Source organism: Phascolarctos cinereus, unplaced genomic scaffold (assembly GCF_003287225.1).
Source record: "Phascolarctos cinereus isolate Bilbo 61053 unplaced genomic scaffold, phaCin_HiC Scaffold_5;HRSCAF=322, whole genome shotgun sequence".
NCBI classification, from domain to species: domain Eukaryota; kingdom Metazoa; phylum Chordata; class Mammalia; order Diprotodontia; family Phascolarctidae; genus Phascolarctos; species Phascolarctos cinereus.
The window spans coordinates 348616120-348635066 of record NW_027555958.1 but is presented as its reverse complement, the minus strand read 5'-3'; the positions used below and the strand labels follow the sequence as shown (position 1 = coordinate 348635066).

The following is an 18947-nucleotide window of genomic DNA, read 5'->3' as shown; positions in this document are numbered from 1 at the left end:
GCTCTCTAAAAATGCTGGTGAAGGGCAACTTGCACTATTGCTATGAGTCAGAGCAACAGATGGCAGGTTTTTAGGCATCAAGTGGAGTCCGAGTTTAGAGTACATGGTCACACAGATACAGCACCATCACCTTCTAAGATTCCACAAGGAGCAAACCTTCCAAAGCAGATGGCATTTTCAGAGATTTTAGAGAAATCAATACATTTAAAACAAACAGGAAAACCAACATATTAACATCACCTGAATACCGTACTTGTGACATGAGTTTATTAATAAAACTGAAACCTACCTTTAAGAAGTGATTAGTTGTTTTTTTTTCCCTAAATGCAAAGTAAATCCTTGCCAAATACATCCTTGAACTATTCAGTTTTAAAACAACATTTTTGAGAGATTAAATGGTAAGGACAAAAATACCAGTTTATCTGTTAAAGGCCAGGATGAATGTCACAAAGAGCAAGGTCAACTTTGATCTGAAGAGAATGACCTGACCCAAGTCATAACTTTTCTGAAGTCATAACATTTATTTTCTGACCTGAGGCAACAACTGCCTACGCAGGTCATAAAGCATTTCTCTTACACAAAATTTTATATTCTCATCCTATGTACTGAGAATAAGTTAAGACCACTGCTCTTTTCAACCAGGGCCCAAAAGAATGAATTTAATCTCCAAATGCCACAGATGACAGTAAATCAAATTTAAAAATTACAAAAAATAAAAAAGCACACCATATGTTTTTATTGTTGATTGGAGCCTGAATAAGTACAGATGGGCCATTCTGGCTATTTACCAGGAAAACGTCTAATTGCTACTCTTTTAGATTAGTCAGCAGCTCAAATTAAACCATGAGTAGCTAAATAGATTTAACAAAATACACAACTGCAAAACAAACTACTTCTAAATGATTCAGGTTTTGGTTATAGGAATTTTTCTCCTTTTACAAATAATGTCAACAGTCAACAATAAAGTCATTAGTGTCTTATTTTAAGTCATCTTTTCAGACTCAGAAAAGTTTAATGGAAATCAGGTAGTGTCTGTATCTCTTTATTGCATTTGTACAGAGCCCTTTATAAACTAAGGGCCCCTTCCACTCTGGGAGTGAGAGTATTTTTTAACAAGGGTTTTCTTTCAGGGAAATTGAACAGTTAAAAGCACAAATTAAGTTATGTGCTTTCCCTTTCCCTAAGGCTTATTCTTAAAACCAATGAGTGATTTCTCCCTATGAGAAGGTTTTATGAAAAGTAATAAAAACAAACAAAATCAGAATATGTAAAAGTGAAAACTGCAGTTTACTTAAAGATATGTTTGCTTCACATATTTAACATAGGGCAGCAACTTAAATAAAGGTAAACCACTTAAAAACCAACAATACTTATGGAGTTTAAGTCACTGCCTTGAATTGTTTATAAATTTCATCCAATTTTATTGCAGGAATTCATTGTTAAGGCAGAAAAAGTTAATATTACACGTAAAGGATGATTTTTACAGAGGAGGGCCAAACTAGGACTACAGATGCCTGGGCACAGGGGCCTTCAGGACGTTACATATTTTCTCTGACACCATGTGCTTATTCTCTGTTGTCGCAATTTGGTTCTTAAGTGGATGGATTTACATAAATAGACACTTTAGAGATTATAAAATGACAAAAAAAATGAGTCTTGAATGTTGCTGAAAAAATAAATGTAACTAATGGAAATACATTAATATGCTGTCAACAAAAAATGTCTATGAGAGTATGATGGCCATTTACTCATGAGATGAAATGGTTGTGCACATAATTCACTCATAAATGACCAAAGGCAGCACACAGCCATGAGAAGGGCTGGACAAAGTTGATTTAGATTTAGGTTGCCCCATGTCACGGCATGTCTTTCTGATATGATAGAGAAAGCCTGAAAATAACTGAAGTCCAACAGATACTTTACTACTCTGGACCACGAAAACCCAATAAATTAACAGCCTCAATAGTTATAAGAACCTGGATGGCAAACTAAAACTGCTGACATTCAGGACATCCCTCAAGGCATTCCCCAAACTTTCGTTTAAGCACTATATAAAGTGGGCAGGATTTCAAATTAGTAGGTTCAAGGAAAAAACAAAACACTTTTGCAGTTTAAGAAATGACTATGCATTAAAGTAAAATTGAACTTTTATCACACATGTGCAGTCACTGGCACGAAAATCAATCAAACCTTAAGAAAATTCTTGGAGCCATGAACACTGGACAAGGTCCCAAGCATGCACAGGGTGACCAGGTAGACAGTAAGGGTGGTAGAAGCCAGATGCTGTTGGAAACCTGGCAGATGTGCTACCTTGAGAGCAGGGCAGGGGGGAAAGAAGAGCTATAACCACTCCTCAAGGAACTGTTCTTTCCACCCCCACCCTTCCAACACCAGACAAGACCTCTGATTCTCATTTCAAGCCCAGCTTGCTTGGATTCCTTGTATTCTGATGCTTTTTTTTTTTAAACCACAATTCTTAAGCAGGTGATGGTGACCATAACTGTTAAGTACCTGTTCATGTACTTGGTATTCTGCCGTTTATGCCACAGCTCTGGCAGCAGTTGGAACTGTAGAAAGTTACCTGCCTAATTTATGAAGACATTAAGGTTTTCTTCTTTCATGGTGGCAGGAGTCCATGCAAGATTTGTAAACAGCAATATAAAATACTGTAAACATAACTCAACAGATCTTGTATAAAACAGAAGTAAATCCAAATTTACAAGTGGGTAAAAAAACCAGAGGGTGGCTTCACATAAAGTCCTCCCTCTTTTGTCAGGTGATTCTTTTAAATTACAAATATAATCCTGAGCTGAAAAGACTTGGGATTTGGGGAAGAGCTATTGTTGCATACAAAAGGAATGTCCAAAAAGAAGTTTGCTCTCTTCTTGCTGCTCTCTAGTGAAATTCAACTGCCAGACAAAGTTCTGAATGTGTTACTTTGGAGAAATTTATAGTTTAGTGTGGCGCCCAGGTCTGGCCATTGCTGATGCACTCGACATGACGGCTGCCGCGGCTGCATCCTCTGCTTCCTCCAGCTCCTCCTGGAGCTCCTGGCTGACACTAGACTGAAGGGCTGCAGGAGTGAGCCACTCCTTGGGAAGGCAGCTTTGGAGGAATGGTATACAGGAGCTGAAGTAGGCGAGTCGATTGACCCAACGAGGAATCTCTTTCCCACAAAGAATCTACAGGAGGGGGGGGAAAAAGGCAGGTTTTGTGTTACATGAAAGATAAGGTTAATCCTGTCTAGTGCTGAGGAATGTAGGAAGAGCAGTGCACAGAAAGTCCTCCACAGGCCACATTCCAGTGAGGTCAGGGGCCAGCAACTTTACAGCAAATGAATCAACTGCCTTTTGCTTTCTCCATGACCTTCACAATTACACTGTGAAACATCTAGAAAAGTTATAACTTATTCCAAAGTAAGACATCAGGCTAATATATCACTATATCAGTGGGAGCCTCGGGCTTCTACTGCTTGGATAAGTCTATCTGCCACTTTCAGTCTGTGTGGTCTGGGGAACTAGCCTGCCCTTGAACCCTGGCGCCTACTCACATGGCTCAGCTGAGGCAGAAGGAAGAGCACCAGGCCTTCTTTTGAGGCCCTGCCCAGAGCCCTGGGCCCTATCACCTGGCCTCCCCACACAGACTCAGGACTTTGGAATCACGCTGCCCAATGAGGCACCCTGTGGGCTACAAGGTCTTGCCCACCACCTTGAACTTTCTTTTATGTGTCATCACTGACAATTCAAGAGTATGAGCTCCTTAAGATCTGAAGCAATCTCAATTTTTCTACTGATATTCCTAAAGCTTGGTATATGCTAAGTGTTTAAAAAATGCGCATTCATTCATTCATTCATTCATTCAATTCATTCATTCATTTGACAAATATTCTTTCCTTCTATCCTTCATTTCCTTCCCAGGTCTGAGAGCCTGTTATATGAGGTTTATCAAAGTGCTGGAATCTATCCAGGATAAAATCTCTTCCTGGGCAACAGACTTAGTTGTTCTATGACTCATTGCCATAAGGGTCAGACAAAAGTATTAATTTCTAGTTTATTTTTATTCTATAGTCCCCTTCGGAGCATGGAAACTAGGCTACCATATGGGGTTTTCACCTACAGTTTAAGAAGCGTTAAAGTAGTTGCAAGTGGAAAAAGTTTAAGAAGCCCTGGGCTACAGGGGGATCCCACCTGGCTGAGAACCTAACTCCCTACTAGGTCTCCTGATCTTTCTTCTGCCTTTGTCCCATAAAAGCGGGAAACTGTTACTACACTGGATCTCAGATGTTCTTCTACCTTTCTTCTCCACCCTTTCCCTTCTGCAAGTAGGAAGAGTGAGAAGCAAACCCCATGTGAGGAACAGGAAAACAGTTGCCTAACAGGCAGGAAAGATCTTTCCCCTGCCCTAAGGTCTATGTCAAAGGTGCCAGAGTCATTCTCAACAATCCTTGGGTGTGAGGAGCTCAGTGAGTGGAATGGGATGTCAGTAATGACATCGAGAACCCTTTGTTAATAAAATTTCTGGAGATGAGCTGGGGAGGAGAGAATAGAAATTTCTGCCTGGGTTTATTCCCCAAAAGAATAAGTTATAATTCAAAGTACATTTTATACCTGAAAACCTCATGAGTCACATAACCAAAATCCTCATTAATGGATGAAGGAAAAAACTCACTGTACTATGTGCTCAACAAGACTTCTTCGTTAGCCTACGTTTTATTAAAATCCTTATGTACTATATCCAACAAATTTAGACCATTTTGCTTTATTCTGTAAAGTGATGATTATTATCAAAGATACAAGTTTTAAGGAGCATTTTCAGAATCTCATCTTCCTCCCTTTGCATTAGCCATATCACATGCCTTAAATGACCTCTCTCTTTACTTCCACCTTAAAGTCCCTCTTTTCTTTTTAAGATGCAGTTCAAGCACCTTCAGCACAAAGCCTTTCTGGATTCTCCCCAGCTGTTAGAGTCCTCCCTGGTAAACTACCTTGGGGAGAACTAGGAGCTACAGTGCACAGAGTGCTGGACTTGGAGTCAGGATGACTTGAGTTTGAATCTTGCCTCAGTCATTTACTAGCCATGTGACCCTGAGTAACTCACCTAACTTCTCCCAGACTCAGTTTCCCCATCTGTAAAATGAAGATAATAACAGCATCTATCTCACTGGGTGGTTGCATAGATCAAATGAGATAATATGTGTAATGTACTTTATAAATGCTATTATCATTATCTATTCCGTATATATTTGTATTTACTCATACAGACGCACATACATTAATTACAAACACTAGTGTTCCCTATTAGAATGTATGCCACCTACGGGCAAGGACTGTTCTGTTTCCTGTAAGTGGCCAGGGAGTGTAACGGAAAGAGCACTAGACTTGGCACCAGGAAGACCAGAGTTCATCCGAGTGACTTTCAGTGAGTCACTTTCTTTCAACTCTTATAAAATGAGGATAATAAATATCTGTCACACAGGGCAGCTGTGGGAATGAAATAGGAGAATCTATGTAACCCATTACAAATGTTAGTTATGACTACTTGTTTCCCCATCCTGCCTAGCTAGCATAGCGCCTAGTACACAGAAGCACTTCATACTGGTTGATTGGCTGCTGTTTCAGAATGGTTACAATGTCCAGACAACGGGGGAAGTACCCTGACCTGGGAGTCAGTTCAAGAAGCATCTATTAAGCAACTATGTAACAGGCTCTGGGCTAGGTGCTAGGAAAACAAAGACCAAAACAAGAGAGGCCCTTCCCTCAAGGAGCTTACATTTAATTTTGGGGAAACAACACAAACATAGAGAATTAAATGTAAAATATACACAAAAAGTTTTCTAGGGGGCAGGGGAGATCATAGTTCTTAAATTCTTAAGGTTTATTTAGTAAGGAAGTAGAGAAACAGGTTTAAAGTAGACAGTTTGTTAACAGAACAGAGTGAGATGGGATTGGCATAGAGAGAGATGAGGGAGGAGAGGAGTGGCAGCTATACAGTGTGCAACCAGAATCACAGGAATCCTGAGTGCAGCTATAGGGCAGGAGAGCGACATGAGCTTCATGGTCAGAACCTCTAATCCTGCTTCTAGAAACCTGTGCTCTGGGCTGTGTGACTCTGGGCAAATCATTTCACCTCAGGTACTTCACAGAGCTGCTACTAGTTAAAGTATTTTGGTTAAATACTATCAGATGTAAACTATTTATTATTGCCAACCTTGAGACAGTGCTAGAGAGGAAAAGCAATGGTGGGAAATGGAAGAAGTGGAGTTAGGTGGCTCAATGAAGTTTTTTCCCCAAGAGTTAATTAATCAACTGGTAGGGAAGGAGTCTTATGGAAGCCACTGAAAAAACTGTATACCTCTCACGAATACTAGCAAAATGATGACTCTGATGTCTTTATTTCAAACATACTTGCAATTTAGTTAATAAAAAAAATTAGAAAGATCTTTATTTCTTAGAAAAGGAGAAAATTCTTATCTTGTAACACAAATAATTTTAAAGTGAAGATTAAAGTTATGAAGAGCTAATACTATCACAAAGACAAAGACTAAGCTAATCTCTGATACTGGATAATGAAAATTAAAAAAAGATGACTTATGAATAGCATGCAGCAAGATTATCCCAATAAGACTCTAAGTCAGTCCAGATCACAATAGCTGGAGACAAAAGACTAAATAGACCTTGAGAACTTAAGAACTTTGACAAATGCAATGACTAACTACGATTATACCAAGACTGATGATGAAGCCTATTTACTGAGTACTCCCCCCTACTTACTGAGAGGTGATATACTCAAGACGCAAAATAAAACACATTTTTTGAAATGGCTGAAGTGGGAATGTTTTGCTAGGCTACGCATTTGTTATAAAAGCTGTGTTTTTTCCTCCCTGCAATGGGGGTAAGAAGGCTGGTAGGAGGGACAAGGGGTAAGGTAGTGCAGCCCTCTCCTTGGCTTAAAAAAAAAAAGAAAGAAGATCACTAAGCATTTAAAAAAAAAATCATAGCAAAAAACAAAGGGAGGCCAGCATCACAAACAAGCAAGACAGCTTTGAAAGTGACATGTTTAATTTATTATAGTTTAAAAAAGCAAGCTGTACATAATTAAAGATTTGCAATTTCACATAGAATCTTCTTTATCTTTTCTACTGTTTATATGAAAATACTTGTTGTTGTATTTGGTGTATGCTAAGTTTGGGATTCAAAGACCAAGTGAGTTCAAGTCTTGGCCAAACGCGCTCACCTGTAGAGCACAGCAAAAAAATCAAGTTGCCTCTTGGGCACTATCCCTTTGAAAATGCTGAAGTGGTTACTGGGGCCCAGGTTTAGATGACAGCAGTTATAACCTTGTACAAAGACCCCCAACAAATTTGGGGAGCAGCATGGTGTCATTAGAAAGAACAAAGGGACTATGAGCAGAAGCCATGGATTTTAGCTCTGGCCCTTCATGACCTGGAGTAAATTGTTCGGCTGTTTTGGTTCTCAGGTCTCCACATTTGTCAAACACACAAATGTCAATGTTGGGCTAAATTATTACTAAGGCTCTCTTATCCAGTTTTTTATTCCACAGATAAAATGTTAAATAGGCTTCTTACTAAGGCATATGAATTCTGAATGCATGGGTGATATCTAACATATCACTGCACATACATATTCCCTTTGTATAAGAGGAAAGGAGAACCCATGGTGGCCTACAACATAATTGTTAATTTTATATAGCTTGAAAGGAATTTAATTATACAACATCCTTCCATTTAGATAGCTGCTTGAGATGTAATCTGGAACAGTGGATATAGGGCTGGATTTGGAAGTCAGGTGACCTGAGTTCAAGTCCTACCGTAGCTACTTATTAGCTGTGTGATCACAGGCAAATCACTTATCTTTCAAAGCCTTAGTTTCCTCATATGTAAAATGTTAAATGTGAGAAATTATTCTCTCTTCAAAAACACAAAAGATCAAGCAGAAACATACCACACTGAACCTCTAAAACAGATAGATAATTTCAGATCCTGTGCTAATCAAGGAAATTGTGAACTATCTGACTAAAAATCTGAAGGCGAGATAGCTAAATGATGATTCATTTAAATTCTATGAACCATATGGAATGATACTGTGGGTACAGCAAGAGTCATTATTTCACTATCCCTTGAAGACTATGGATGGAGTACAAGAAGACAATGAGCAATGACTCTTCTTGTCACTAGTGAAGCAGTTTGATAAGCAATGAATAACATTTTAAAACTGAAATTTCAAAATTATCTTAGATGCAAGCAACAGTGAGGTGGCAAATGTCTTGGCAGAGAAAAAATGGACTAAAAGAATACAGAAGAGGCATCACAAGTGCTCTGTATTAGTAGTGGTTCAAAGAATGATAGATTTAGACCTGGAAAGGTCATGGAGGCCATCAAATTCTCTCATTTTATATAGATGAGGAACTAAGGCTGGGAGAGGTCAATTACTTGCCCAAGGTCACAAAGGTATTAAGAAGTGGAGCTGGAAATTCAAATTTCAACACATTTACCGACTTCAAATCCAGCATGTTTTCCATTCTACCTTAAAGTACCTTTCAATAAACTGTAATTAAGTAGTTCAGTCCTGTAAGAATTTGTTTGTTCTTTACTTCGGGAACATAAGCACTAATTATTAATCAGGCTCCCAGCAACTACTTCTCCCATTCTGTGAAATCCAGCTTATTTTAGAGAGCATTCTTTAACAATTCAGCCAGTTGTGGGGAAAGCCTGTAGAGAATGTATGCAACGTGGGCTGAAAGGATGTTTCCTTTTGAGAAGCAACCCCAGCATGACTTTTTGCATCCCGGATTGCAATGAAACTGTAAGGTTAGACAAGGGCAGGCATAAACTTGCAGAAAACAGGTATTTAATAAATATTTGTTGATTTGGGGGATTTCACTGATTTGGGGGAACACAAAAAGACCAGACTGAGGGAGGCAGCATAATAGAAAGGGCACTGGACCAAGTTAGGAGGCCTTGTCATAATCTCTGGTCTGCTATTAATTATTTGTGTGACCTTAAGCAAATGACATAAATTCCATTATCATGTTGCCTTTTACATAAAATAAGCAGATCAGAAAAATAAAACAGTAAAGTGAGATGTACTTAATGAAACAAGACACAAATACCAAATAGCATTGTCTATTTGGAAGCCCTTTTGGATACAATTTCATTTACCTCTGATAAAGCTGAAGAAAAGTGATTGCAGTTTTTATGCATCAAATGATAAGCATTGCCTCTGTACTCTTTCCCCAATTCTTCTACAATCTTTTCTAAATCATTTTCTAGGAAGTCAGTGCTTCCCAAAACAACAGCTTCTCTAAAACAAAAGGAAAAAATATAAGTACATAGTATTTAGGTATTTATAGGCTTGTTTTTATAAACTGGCAGTCTTAGAATACTTTGATCAATATAAGAAAAGGAACTATTAATAAAAGTAAGACAACCAGAAAAATAAGATTTCTTCCCCATTCTAATTCTTTTAGATCCGGATTTAAAATACATTAAGCCAAGGTACATTAATTCTAACTTGTACAAATGCAAAATAAATATTTTCTTTTCCTATCTCAATAGCCATTTTATTGTTAGTCCTAGAGGCATCCTAGTGATATTTATGCTAAGTTAAGAAACCAAATGTTTCATTTTAATAAGTGTTCCATCATTAGGCACCAGATCTATACAGGTGGCAGCTATAATAAATAAGGAAACCAAAGAAAATCTTGATTAACTACTCTCACGATTAGGAGGTTGATTTTATTATCTCCGCAGTAATGTATTTAATGTATTTACAATTATTCTGGCAAAGACATGCAACTGCTAAACTTAATAAAATACCCAAAAATTCAAAGTAGAAATTACAAAAAAGAATGATGCTATACTCTCAACATATTATTCTCTGGAAAGCAGAATCTGAATTAAGACAGATCCAATTGGGTATCAGAGGGAAGTTTAGCAGCTTTGAGGTTGTCTTGCTAAGACAGTATATTCCAGACTATGAATTTAGGACAGCATTAGAATGATTTGCCATCAAGATAGCTCACACTGGTATTTAGGCTTAGTGCAAAGGAACTAAAAATCTATTACCCTACACTTTTATTGCTTTAAACCTTCATTTCACCAAGTTTCATTACCACTGGTTTAAATTAGTTTACTCTTTGAATGTAATACACTGAGCTCTAAATATAAATCTTATTTAGAAGCTGAAAAATAATCACTCAGATTTTCAAAGCTCTTAAGATAGATTAAGTCTAAAAGTATACACAACAAATTTTAGTTTATTATAGTCACTTAATACAAACACATCATCTCACCAATGGATTTCAATACGTCTAATTAATTATGCTAAATTCCTATATTGCTTCCTTTCACTAGGAAAAAGGGAAAACTTTCAACATTGGTAACTCACACTGAAAATGCTGACAAAAAAAAGGTTAAGGTAGAAAATAATTATAAAAAAATCATGTTTGATATCCTTCAGTTTTCAGAAAAGTACCAAAGGTTACATAAAAACTAGTAATTTAAAACCAGGCAGAGTAACGTTTAAAAGCTAAATATAAGTACTAAATAATAAAGGTTGAATTATTTCAATCACTCTGGCTCAATTTCATCTCTATGCAATAATTTCAACTAACTTACAAAGCTTTACAAACAAGTAAAAACAGTATTAAAGAAGCACCAGAAGTAACTAAGCTTACAAGGATGTGTTCTATATTGTTTGCAAATAAGATAAGCTCTGGCAGCTATGTATGACAATGTAATAAAATTATCCTCCCTACTTACTTAAATTTAAATGTTTCTCCTAGTTCAGAAGCATTTCCTGGGGAAATTTCAAATATTCCAGAAAAGGGGTAAGGATGACCACCATAAGCAAATTCTGAAAAGAGAAAACTCATGATTTTTAGTATTTTTCACAAAGTTAAAATTTAAGTTAACCAGGATGCTGAATCTTCTTTACTACTGACTTGTATTAAATTATTAAATGCACAGAAGATGTGATGCAGAGGATCTGAGAATGAAAGCAACTCAAATTCTTTTGTTGTTAATTGTTCTAGTCATGGAGTACTGAGTTGAATGAATACTCAATGTTGAATGTAGCTATTTTTATTAATACTCCCCCCTTCCCCCAGCTATTAAAGGGCTATAGTTACTCGTGTTTATGGGCCAGAAATTCTGTTGGCAGGCATTTCTATAGCTCAGCCAAAGTATTCTTTCAGATTCAATGAACTTTCATCCAGCACAATAACAGAGAGAAGAATTCCCCACAAGGAAGAACTAATGAAATTCCAGCCTCACTTCTAGTATCTCTCTTAGATATTATAGTGTGACCTTGGGCAGGACATTTGATTTCCAAAGTAACTTTTAAGTGACAAGGTAAGGCTAATATAGTTTTTAAAATTTCATACAACAATGAATAATAAATAGCAAAACAGTTCACAGGATCAGAGATTTAGATCTGGGAGGGACTTAGCCATAATTTCATTCAATCTCCTCAAAGTAACAGGTGAGGAAGCTGAGTCCCTGAAAGGAAATGACTTACCCAAGGGCACACAGGTAATAAGTAGCAATATGGGGATATGAATATAGGTTGTCCTTTAACTCCAAAATCTAATGCTCTTCCCACTAAGCCACGCTTTGCTAAATTTAACTTTTAGTTCTCAGCACATTTTGTGGTCCCTTTTCCAGAGACACAAGGTATTTAAGGTTCTGCTTTAGTTGTTCAATTCCTCTTTCAATAAGTGTTTGACATTAAAATGTGGTTTGGTGCTGAAAATTTTAAGTTCAACAATTCACTATCACAAACATTGCTAGTAACAAAGAGGGTAAACACAGAAAATTTGGAGGTTTAAATTCTCACTAGACAGTGGTGAAGAAAGTAGCAATAATTTGGTACCTCTGCCTTCCTTTCTTTTCAGAATGAAGGGGACCTCACTAATAACCATAACTTAGACAAAAGCCAAATCAAATCAAAGTCACTGGTGGACGACAAAACCATCATCAGCTATGTCTAAGGGCATTGATATTTTTTGCAAAAACCTCACATTTTTTGAGGATTGCAAGAGGGAGGCAGTCTATTAAGTAAAAAGAAGCTTAAAGAATGGTCTTCAATAAACTATACCTCACACCCTAAAACCTAGAACAAGGATTAATGAATAGTGATGAGGAATAATGGGACAGAAACAAAACACTCTAGAATCATAAAGAAAGATATAAATGTGAGTCTTTAATAATGATGCTAATATATATGCAAATGAGACTATTTTATACTCATATTTTGTACCCTGTAACTCTGGGGTAACACTGAATAAATTGCAATAATCTCACTTGAAGTCAAAGGCAGAAGTACCCAAAGTGAAGTATGCATCATAAAGTTACAATTCAAAACCAAATAGAACTTTCAATTAAGAGGCATATGACATTTAATGATATACTTAGCACTGAATAATGCAATGAACTAAGTCTGCTTAGTAATATTTACATTCAAAATCATTGATAATATGATATAAAAATATAATATTTCAGTTACTCTCAAGTCCTCATCACAATTTTTTGTTCATTCATTCTCATTTACACTCTCATGTACTTTACCTCTTATTAATCTGATATATACTTAACAGAGAGGTAGCATGGCATTGATGGATGAACGGTCAAGAAGACTCCAGTTCAAGTCCTATTTCTAACACATAATAGCTTAATCTCTCAGTGCCCCAGACAGCTAATGTCATTTAAGTTCCAAATTAGCTTTACTGATAGAGGCAATATGCACACCAGCATAAAATGACAGGTCGAGACTTTCAAAAAGATTACAACAGAAAACTTTGGCTAAAGGAATAGATATTCTATCACAATTACATTGCTCAGGTGATTTCCACTCCCCTCCGCCCAAAGAACTAAGGGCTGTTGGAAAGATTAATTAATGAACAAGCTTGGGGAATGAATGTTCAGGGGTTTTTTGGTTCATTTTCTGAAACAGAAGCTAGAACAACAATTGTTTAATAAGGACACACCCAAAATCTCAACTCATGAAGTTCCTTAAGAATTACATATCTTTATGAAGTAGATTTAAAGATACTTATATATACATACCTCTACCATACACTTCTATTCCTGAATGGAAAACTCCAATTCCAATGGATGAGGTGTATTCATTCATCCAGTACTGAAGAGGGAAAAAAAATCCCATCATAATCATTTAATTTCTGATCAAATGCAACTCAATGCTTCATTAGCAAAAGACACTTATTTACAAATTTATGCCAATTCCTTTTTCAGGCAGCAAAAGGACACATAGTTTAATAAAAAGCAACATTAGAAAAAGTTGTAGAAACGCTCATTTTAGTAGACTAATTCTACGATCAAGAGAAATAAAAATTAGAAGGGCACAAAACTGTCATGCAAGATCATCTGTTTTGAGTTTGAGCAAATAAAAATAATTTACACTTATTTCTCACAGGTATGAACTCAGAAGTTTACTTTCAGTTTTTAGTATTTATAAATGCTCAAGTAATACTCAGTTTTCCCTGTCTATTAAAATGGGCATTTTTGATCTCAAAACTGATAAGAAAAACTAGAACTAAAGTTTGCAGTCATTTCTTATTATACTTGTCTACAGATAAATCATCCCACTTTCTTGTTTTTCTTCAAAAAATACCATTTAGCTAAATTTTAATACAGTTTAACACTGGGGAAAAGCATTACTTAGATAATATTTTAGTGTTAAGGAAAAATATCACTATTTTAAATATAAGAGACTTTTAAGCAAATATAATTAGGAAGATACACAGGATGAGTTAACATTAGACATTTATAAAATGTCCAGTATAAAATGTGCTTACAAGCACAATGCCTGGCACATGGTAAGTGCTTAATAAACATGCTTGTTGTTGATGTTTGTTGACAATGTTAGAATAGTGAGGCTACTACTATAATTCATATTAAAAAATGAGAGTACAGATCAATAACCAATCTTAACTATATTTGCTGTCATTTTGTAAATTTGAAGTTTGTAAAACATTCTTATTTTAGGGAAACATTCTAGATAAGGGGTATGTATACAATTATGTGAGCAAAAGTACAGAGACAGAGACAATAAAAATATATTTGAGGAACTTTAAGTAGACCCATTTGGGCATCTCAAAGTCTGTATTGTGACTAAAGACTGGAGCTATGCCTCAAGCCCCTGAGCAAGGGAATGAAATGACCAAAGTGAGTTTTTACATCAGTCTGATAACTATGTGTAAGATGGATTAGAAAAGAGAACTATAGGCAAGATAAGTGAAGACTCTATTACATGAAATAGCATGAATTAAGAAACTGGCTATAGGAATATAAAAGAACGGACATGGCAGATTACTGTGAAGAATAAATGGGGCTTGGTGACTAATTGGAAACTATGAAGGAGACAAGAGTGGATCAGAGAGGTAAGACAAGTATCAGCATCAGTTTCATAGAAGCCAAAAGGAGAATCTGGAGAAAAGGGATGGATAATCTACATAGCAAAGGCTGCAGAAATAAAACAGAATGAGGACTGAGAAAGGGATCTGAACTTGTTGACTAGTTGTTAAACTATAAAAAGGCAGTTTCAGTAGCAATAAAGGAGATAGAATCCTAATTTTTTTTTACCAGAATCACTATAAACAACATAATCAATTAGAGCAAGATTCAAAGAACTACAATCATATCAGTATACCTTACAATGTCATTGATTAATAACCCAATGCTTTTCTTACTTATGACGTCTCACTTTTTTAGGGGGAAAAAAAACTCCCAACCATCAAAGAGTTGTAACCATTGTTACTCGTACATAAGAAAGAATATGCTCATTGTCAGCTTGAGTCTGCATTCCAAACCTAAAAATTTTTTTTGGGGGGGAATTTATATACAATAAAATTTTTTAAGGAAAAAAAATGCCACTACAATATTTTTCATAAAAAATTTCACACAATTAATCTTCTTAGGTAATATTTTATTTAAGTAAACTCAAGAACTTAATAACATTTTTTAAAAAAACAATTAACACACATAAACATACAATAAAGTGATATTTATTAAAATAGATATTTCAATAATATTGAAATAGCTATTTATTGAAAATTCCTTATCCATTCATATTTAGAAATACCTAGGTCTTTAAAATGATAATTGCTTTTGGAGACTAATCAAGTGGTCATTACTTTCTTCCACTTAATTGCAACATATAAATTTTTTTAAAATAAATTTGTTGTCTATATCTCTAGCTTTTTCATAAATGCAGTAAATATATCTTCTTGGACTGCAGTATGAAGTTGAGGGACTCTGCACTGACTCTAAGTACTTAGTTTAAAATATATATATATACATATATATACATATATACATATATATACATATATATACATATATATATACATATATATCCAATTACATGTAAAAACAATTTTTTTACACTCTTTTTTTAAAAAAAGTTTTGAGTTCCAAATTCTATCCTTCCCTTCCTCCCTTCCCTGATATGGTAAGCAATCTGATATAGGTTAAACAGGTGCAATCGTGTAAAATATTTCCATATTAGTTATTTTGTGGAAGAAAACTCAAACTAAAAACAAGAAATAAAGAAAGCAAAAAATAGTATGCTTTTGGTTTGTTTTCAAACACTATCAGTTTTTTTCTCCAGAGGTGGATAGCAATTTTCATCATGAATCCTTTGGAATTGTCTTGGAACACTGTATTGCTGGGAATAGTTAAGTCATTCACAGTTGTTCATTGTACAATATTGCTGTTAATGTGTACAATGTTCTAGCTCTCCTCACTTCACTCTGTATCAGTTCATGTAAGTCTTTCTAGGTTTTTCTGAAATCATCCTGCTTATCATTTCTTACAGCACAATAAAATTCTATTACAATCATATAGCACAACTTGTTCAGCCATTCCCTAATTAATGGGCATCCCCTCAATTTCCAATTCTTAGCCAACACAAGATGAGCTGCTATAAATATTTTTGTACAAACAGGTTCTTTCCCCCTTCTTCTGATCTCTTTGGGATACAGACCTAGTAGAGGTAATGCTGGATAAAAGGGTATGCATGGTTTTATAGCCCTTTTGGGCACAGTTCCAAATTGCTCTCCAGAACCGCTGGATCAGTTCACAACTCCACTTACAATGTATTAGTGTCCTAGTTTTCCCATATCCTCTCCAACATTTATTATTTTCCTTTTCTGTCACATCAGCCAATCTGACAGATGTGAGGGAGGTACCTCACAGTTGATTTAATCTGCATTTCTCTAATCAGTGATTTAGAACATCTTTTCATATGACTATAGATAGCTTTGATTTATCTGAAAACTGCCCATTCATATTCTTTGACAAGTACTCAGTTTTTCTAAAACTAACAACCACATTAACCAGTTTTTGGAGAAATCTTGTTATTAAAATGAATTTGCTTCATTTTTGCTAATATTATTTAGAAAAATGTTTTTAGTTCAAAGACGCTTGTGTTCTTTGGCACAGGAAAGCAACTGTGTTACAAAATAAATAACAAATAACTTACGCTCTGATCTTATATTATCATAATTGATCAAAGAGCTTTCCTTTTAAAGGATTTAAAAAATAAATTTGATCACTTATCCCAATGCAAAAAATTGTCTGTAGTTCCTCACTTATATTTCTCCAAACAATTTTCTATGAATGTGCCCAAATTGCATAAGAGGCCGAATTTCATGTTTATAGAACTTTGTTTCCCATCAATATTGACTGGGCTTTAGCAGTGTAGAGCCCAATATAATTCCTTCTTAAAAAAAATTAAGTTCAAAATGTGGCACTGTTACCAATAGATTTTCAAAAGAAATAAATCCTTTGTGAAATAAGTTTTAACAATATATCCTACACCTGTAACTAAGTGACATCTTTAACTACAACTGTTGCTTTATTTACTTACAAGGCAAAATAAAATTTTTATTTATTATAGGTATCTAATTTTTCAAGCTGTCATTTAAATTTCTTAGATTTCATGCTATATGTAGCTAAAAGCAAACATTTTTCTATTCTCCCCATCTATAGGAGTACTTGTGAATCCCAATGATAAATAAATATAGTGGATCATGTTTTCTGTATGGGGTTCCCATCTAGCTCAGGCTGGATATAGAGGCTACTCATGGGCCCAATTCCATTACTGAACTGCATGGGAGTTTTGACTTGTTCTGAACTTGGTCAATTTGCTGCCTGTAACCTGATGGCTTCCTCTCCCAGGGGCTTACCATATTAATGCCACACTTAGTGAAGACACCAACCTGTTACAGACTACCGCGGTTCAAATCTTGAGCTCAAGAGATCTACCTACCTAAGCTGCCACGGTAGGTGAGTTTACAGGTGTTGACCACCATACCTTCTGGGATCAAACTCATTTACCCAGCATTCAATGCCCAACAGAATCTGATATTACTTTAACATTGCAGTCTTTTCATATTACAATCCTTCATATACTCTATTGTTTGGCTAAACTGGACTCTTGTCCTTCAAACATTTCCTGGATTATCCTACCATGTGCCTTTGGTTTCATTCTGTTCCCAATGCCTAAAATATTTTCTTTCCTTTAAAGTTCAATTCAGATACCACTATAGCTTGAGGGGATGGTAAAGACAGGTGATTTTTTTTTAATAGGATGGGGTATATCTGAGCACATTATAGGCAACAGGGAAAGAATAAGTAGATATGGACAATGAAAATGACAGAGATGGAATGACGCAGGAGGCAAATTCCTAGAAAAGACAGGAGGAGATAGGATTGAGAGTCTTGGCAAATACTTCCTCTTCCTCAGATAAGGAGAGGATGGGTAAAAATTCAGAAGGGTTTTATGGTATGGCACAGAAAAGAAGAGAATCCAACTGATGGCCTCTATTTTCACAAGAGAGTTAGGAGGGAGAGCATCTGCTGAGAGGATAATCTTGGGAGGTGTCAGGGCTTGAAGGGAAGAAAAGCTTTAGAACAACTGCTGAGGGAAGTGGGAGAGCCAATCAAAGAAGTTTAAAGATAAAGTTTTAACTACATAGTTGTAAAGGTCAGTTGAAATCAGATAACATGAACTTGTAGTGGCACGGTGACGGGATTTCCTCATGCTGCTTTAGCAGCATGGGAATAGGAAGGAAGATGGATGGTGGATGTGATCCAGATTTTAAAATCAGAATGGTGTGAATGGTAGTAGGACAAAGGACTAAAAAAGAATCATATATAGTTGACATACAGTTGAACAGGGTTCACACTGGAGAAAGTAAAGTAAGGCAGGGATAATGGTCTAGAATTAGGAATGCATAGAGAATGGTTAGGATGGAGACTAACTTAAAGTGTTTAAATAAGAGTGAGGCAGATGGAGAGATAAAGAACAGGATACATGAGATTGTGTAATGGGGAAGAATGGGAAAATTTGAGTTCATAATTACTGAAGTGACAGTTATGAGTGATAAAATCTATGGCATGACCCTATCTCTTAGTAGCTAAGGTAGTTAGACACTATTTGATAATACAGTGACTTTATTTTGAATGCCCATAACAGCTTAACTACTCTGATCTTACATCACATTTTCATTTCCTTCTCTCACGTGACTGGGTGATGAGTAGATATTTTATCTCACTGTATGGATCAGAAAACTGAGGCCCAGAGAAATTAAGAGGCTTGGTGGCACAGGGGACTTAAGGATATACTGAAGTAGGTCAAGACTCTAAGTATCTAGCTCCAGATCTAGGCAGGATTATTTCAGTGTGAGCTGTACCATGTATGAGAATACTTTAAGGTGGAACCTAATATGAACAAAGAACAACTTGAGGCTTGAAATATACTCACAGAACTCATAAATCCTGATCTTGGGAGATGAAGGAGCATTGGATACTCAAGTGATAAAGGAAGGGCACCAGGCAAAACAGGAGAAATTATTTCTAAATGAAAAACTGCCTTATGTTTTAGAGAAGTAATGTCATAGAATAC

General features: G+C 35.9%; 1 protein-coding gene across 1 annotated transcript in view; it reads right to left on the bottom strand.

Annotated features, from left to right (window-relative positions):
* Window positions 1-713: 713 nt before the first annotated feature.
* DESI2 (desumoylating isopeptidase 2) overlaps window positions 714-18947 on the bottom strand; it is a 45506-nt gene continuing 27272 nt past the window's right edge. Inside the window, exons 2-5 of the mRNA XM_020982099.2 lie at window positions 13085-13157; window positions 10781-10874; window positions 9179-9320; window positions 714-3182 (exon numbers count right to left, since the gene is read on the bottom strand). Of these exons, the coding sequence (XP_020837758.1) occupies window positions 2949-3182; window positions 9179-9320; window positions 10781-10874; window positions 13085-13157 (543 nt within the window). The 3' untranslated portion in view covers window positions 714-2948. The remainder of the gene's footprint in view (window positions 3183-9178; window positions 9321-10780; window positions 10875-13084; window positions 13158-18947) is intronic.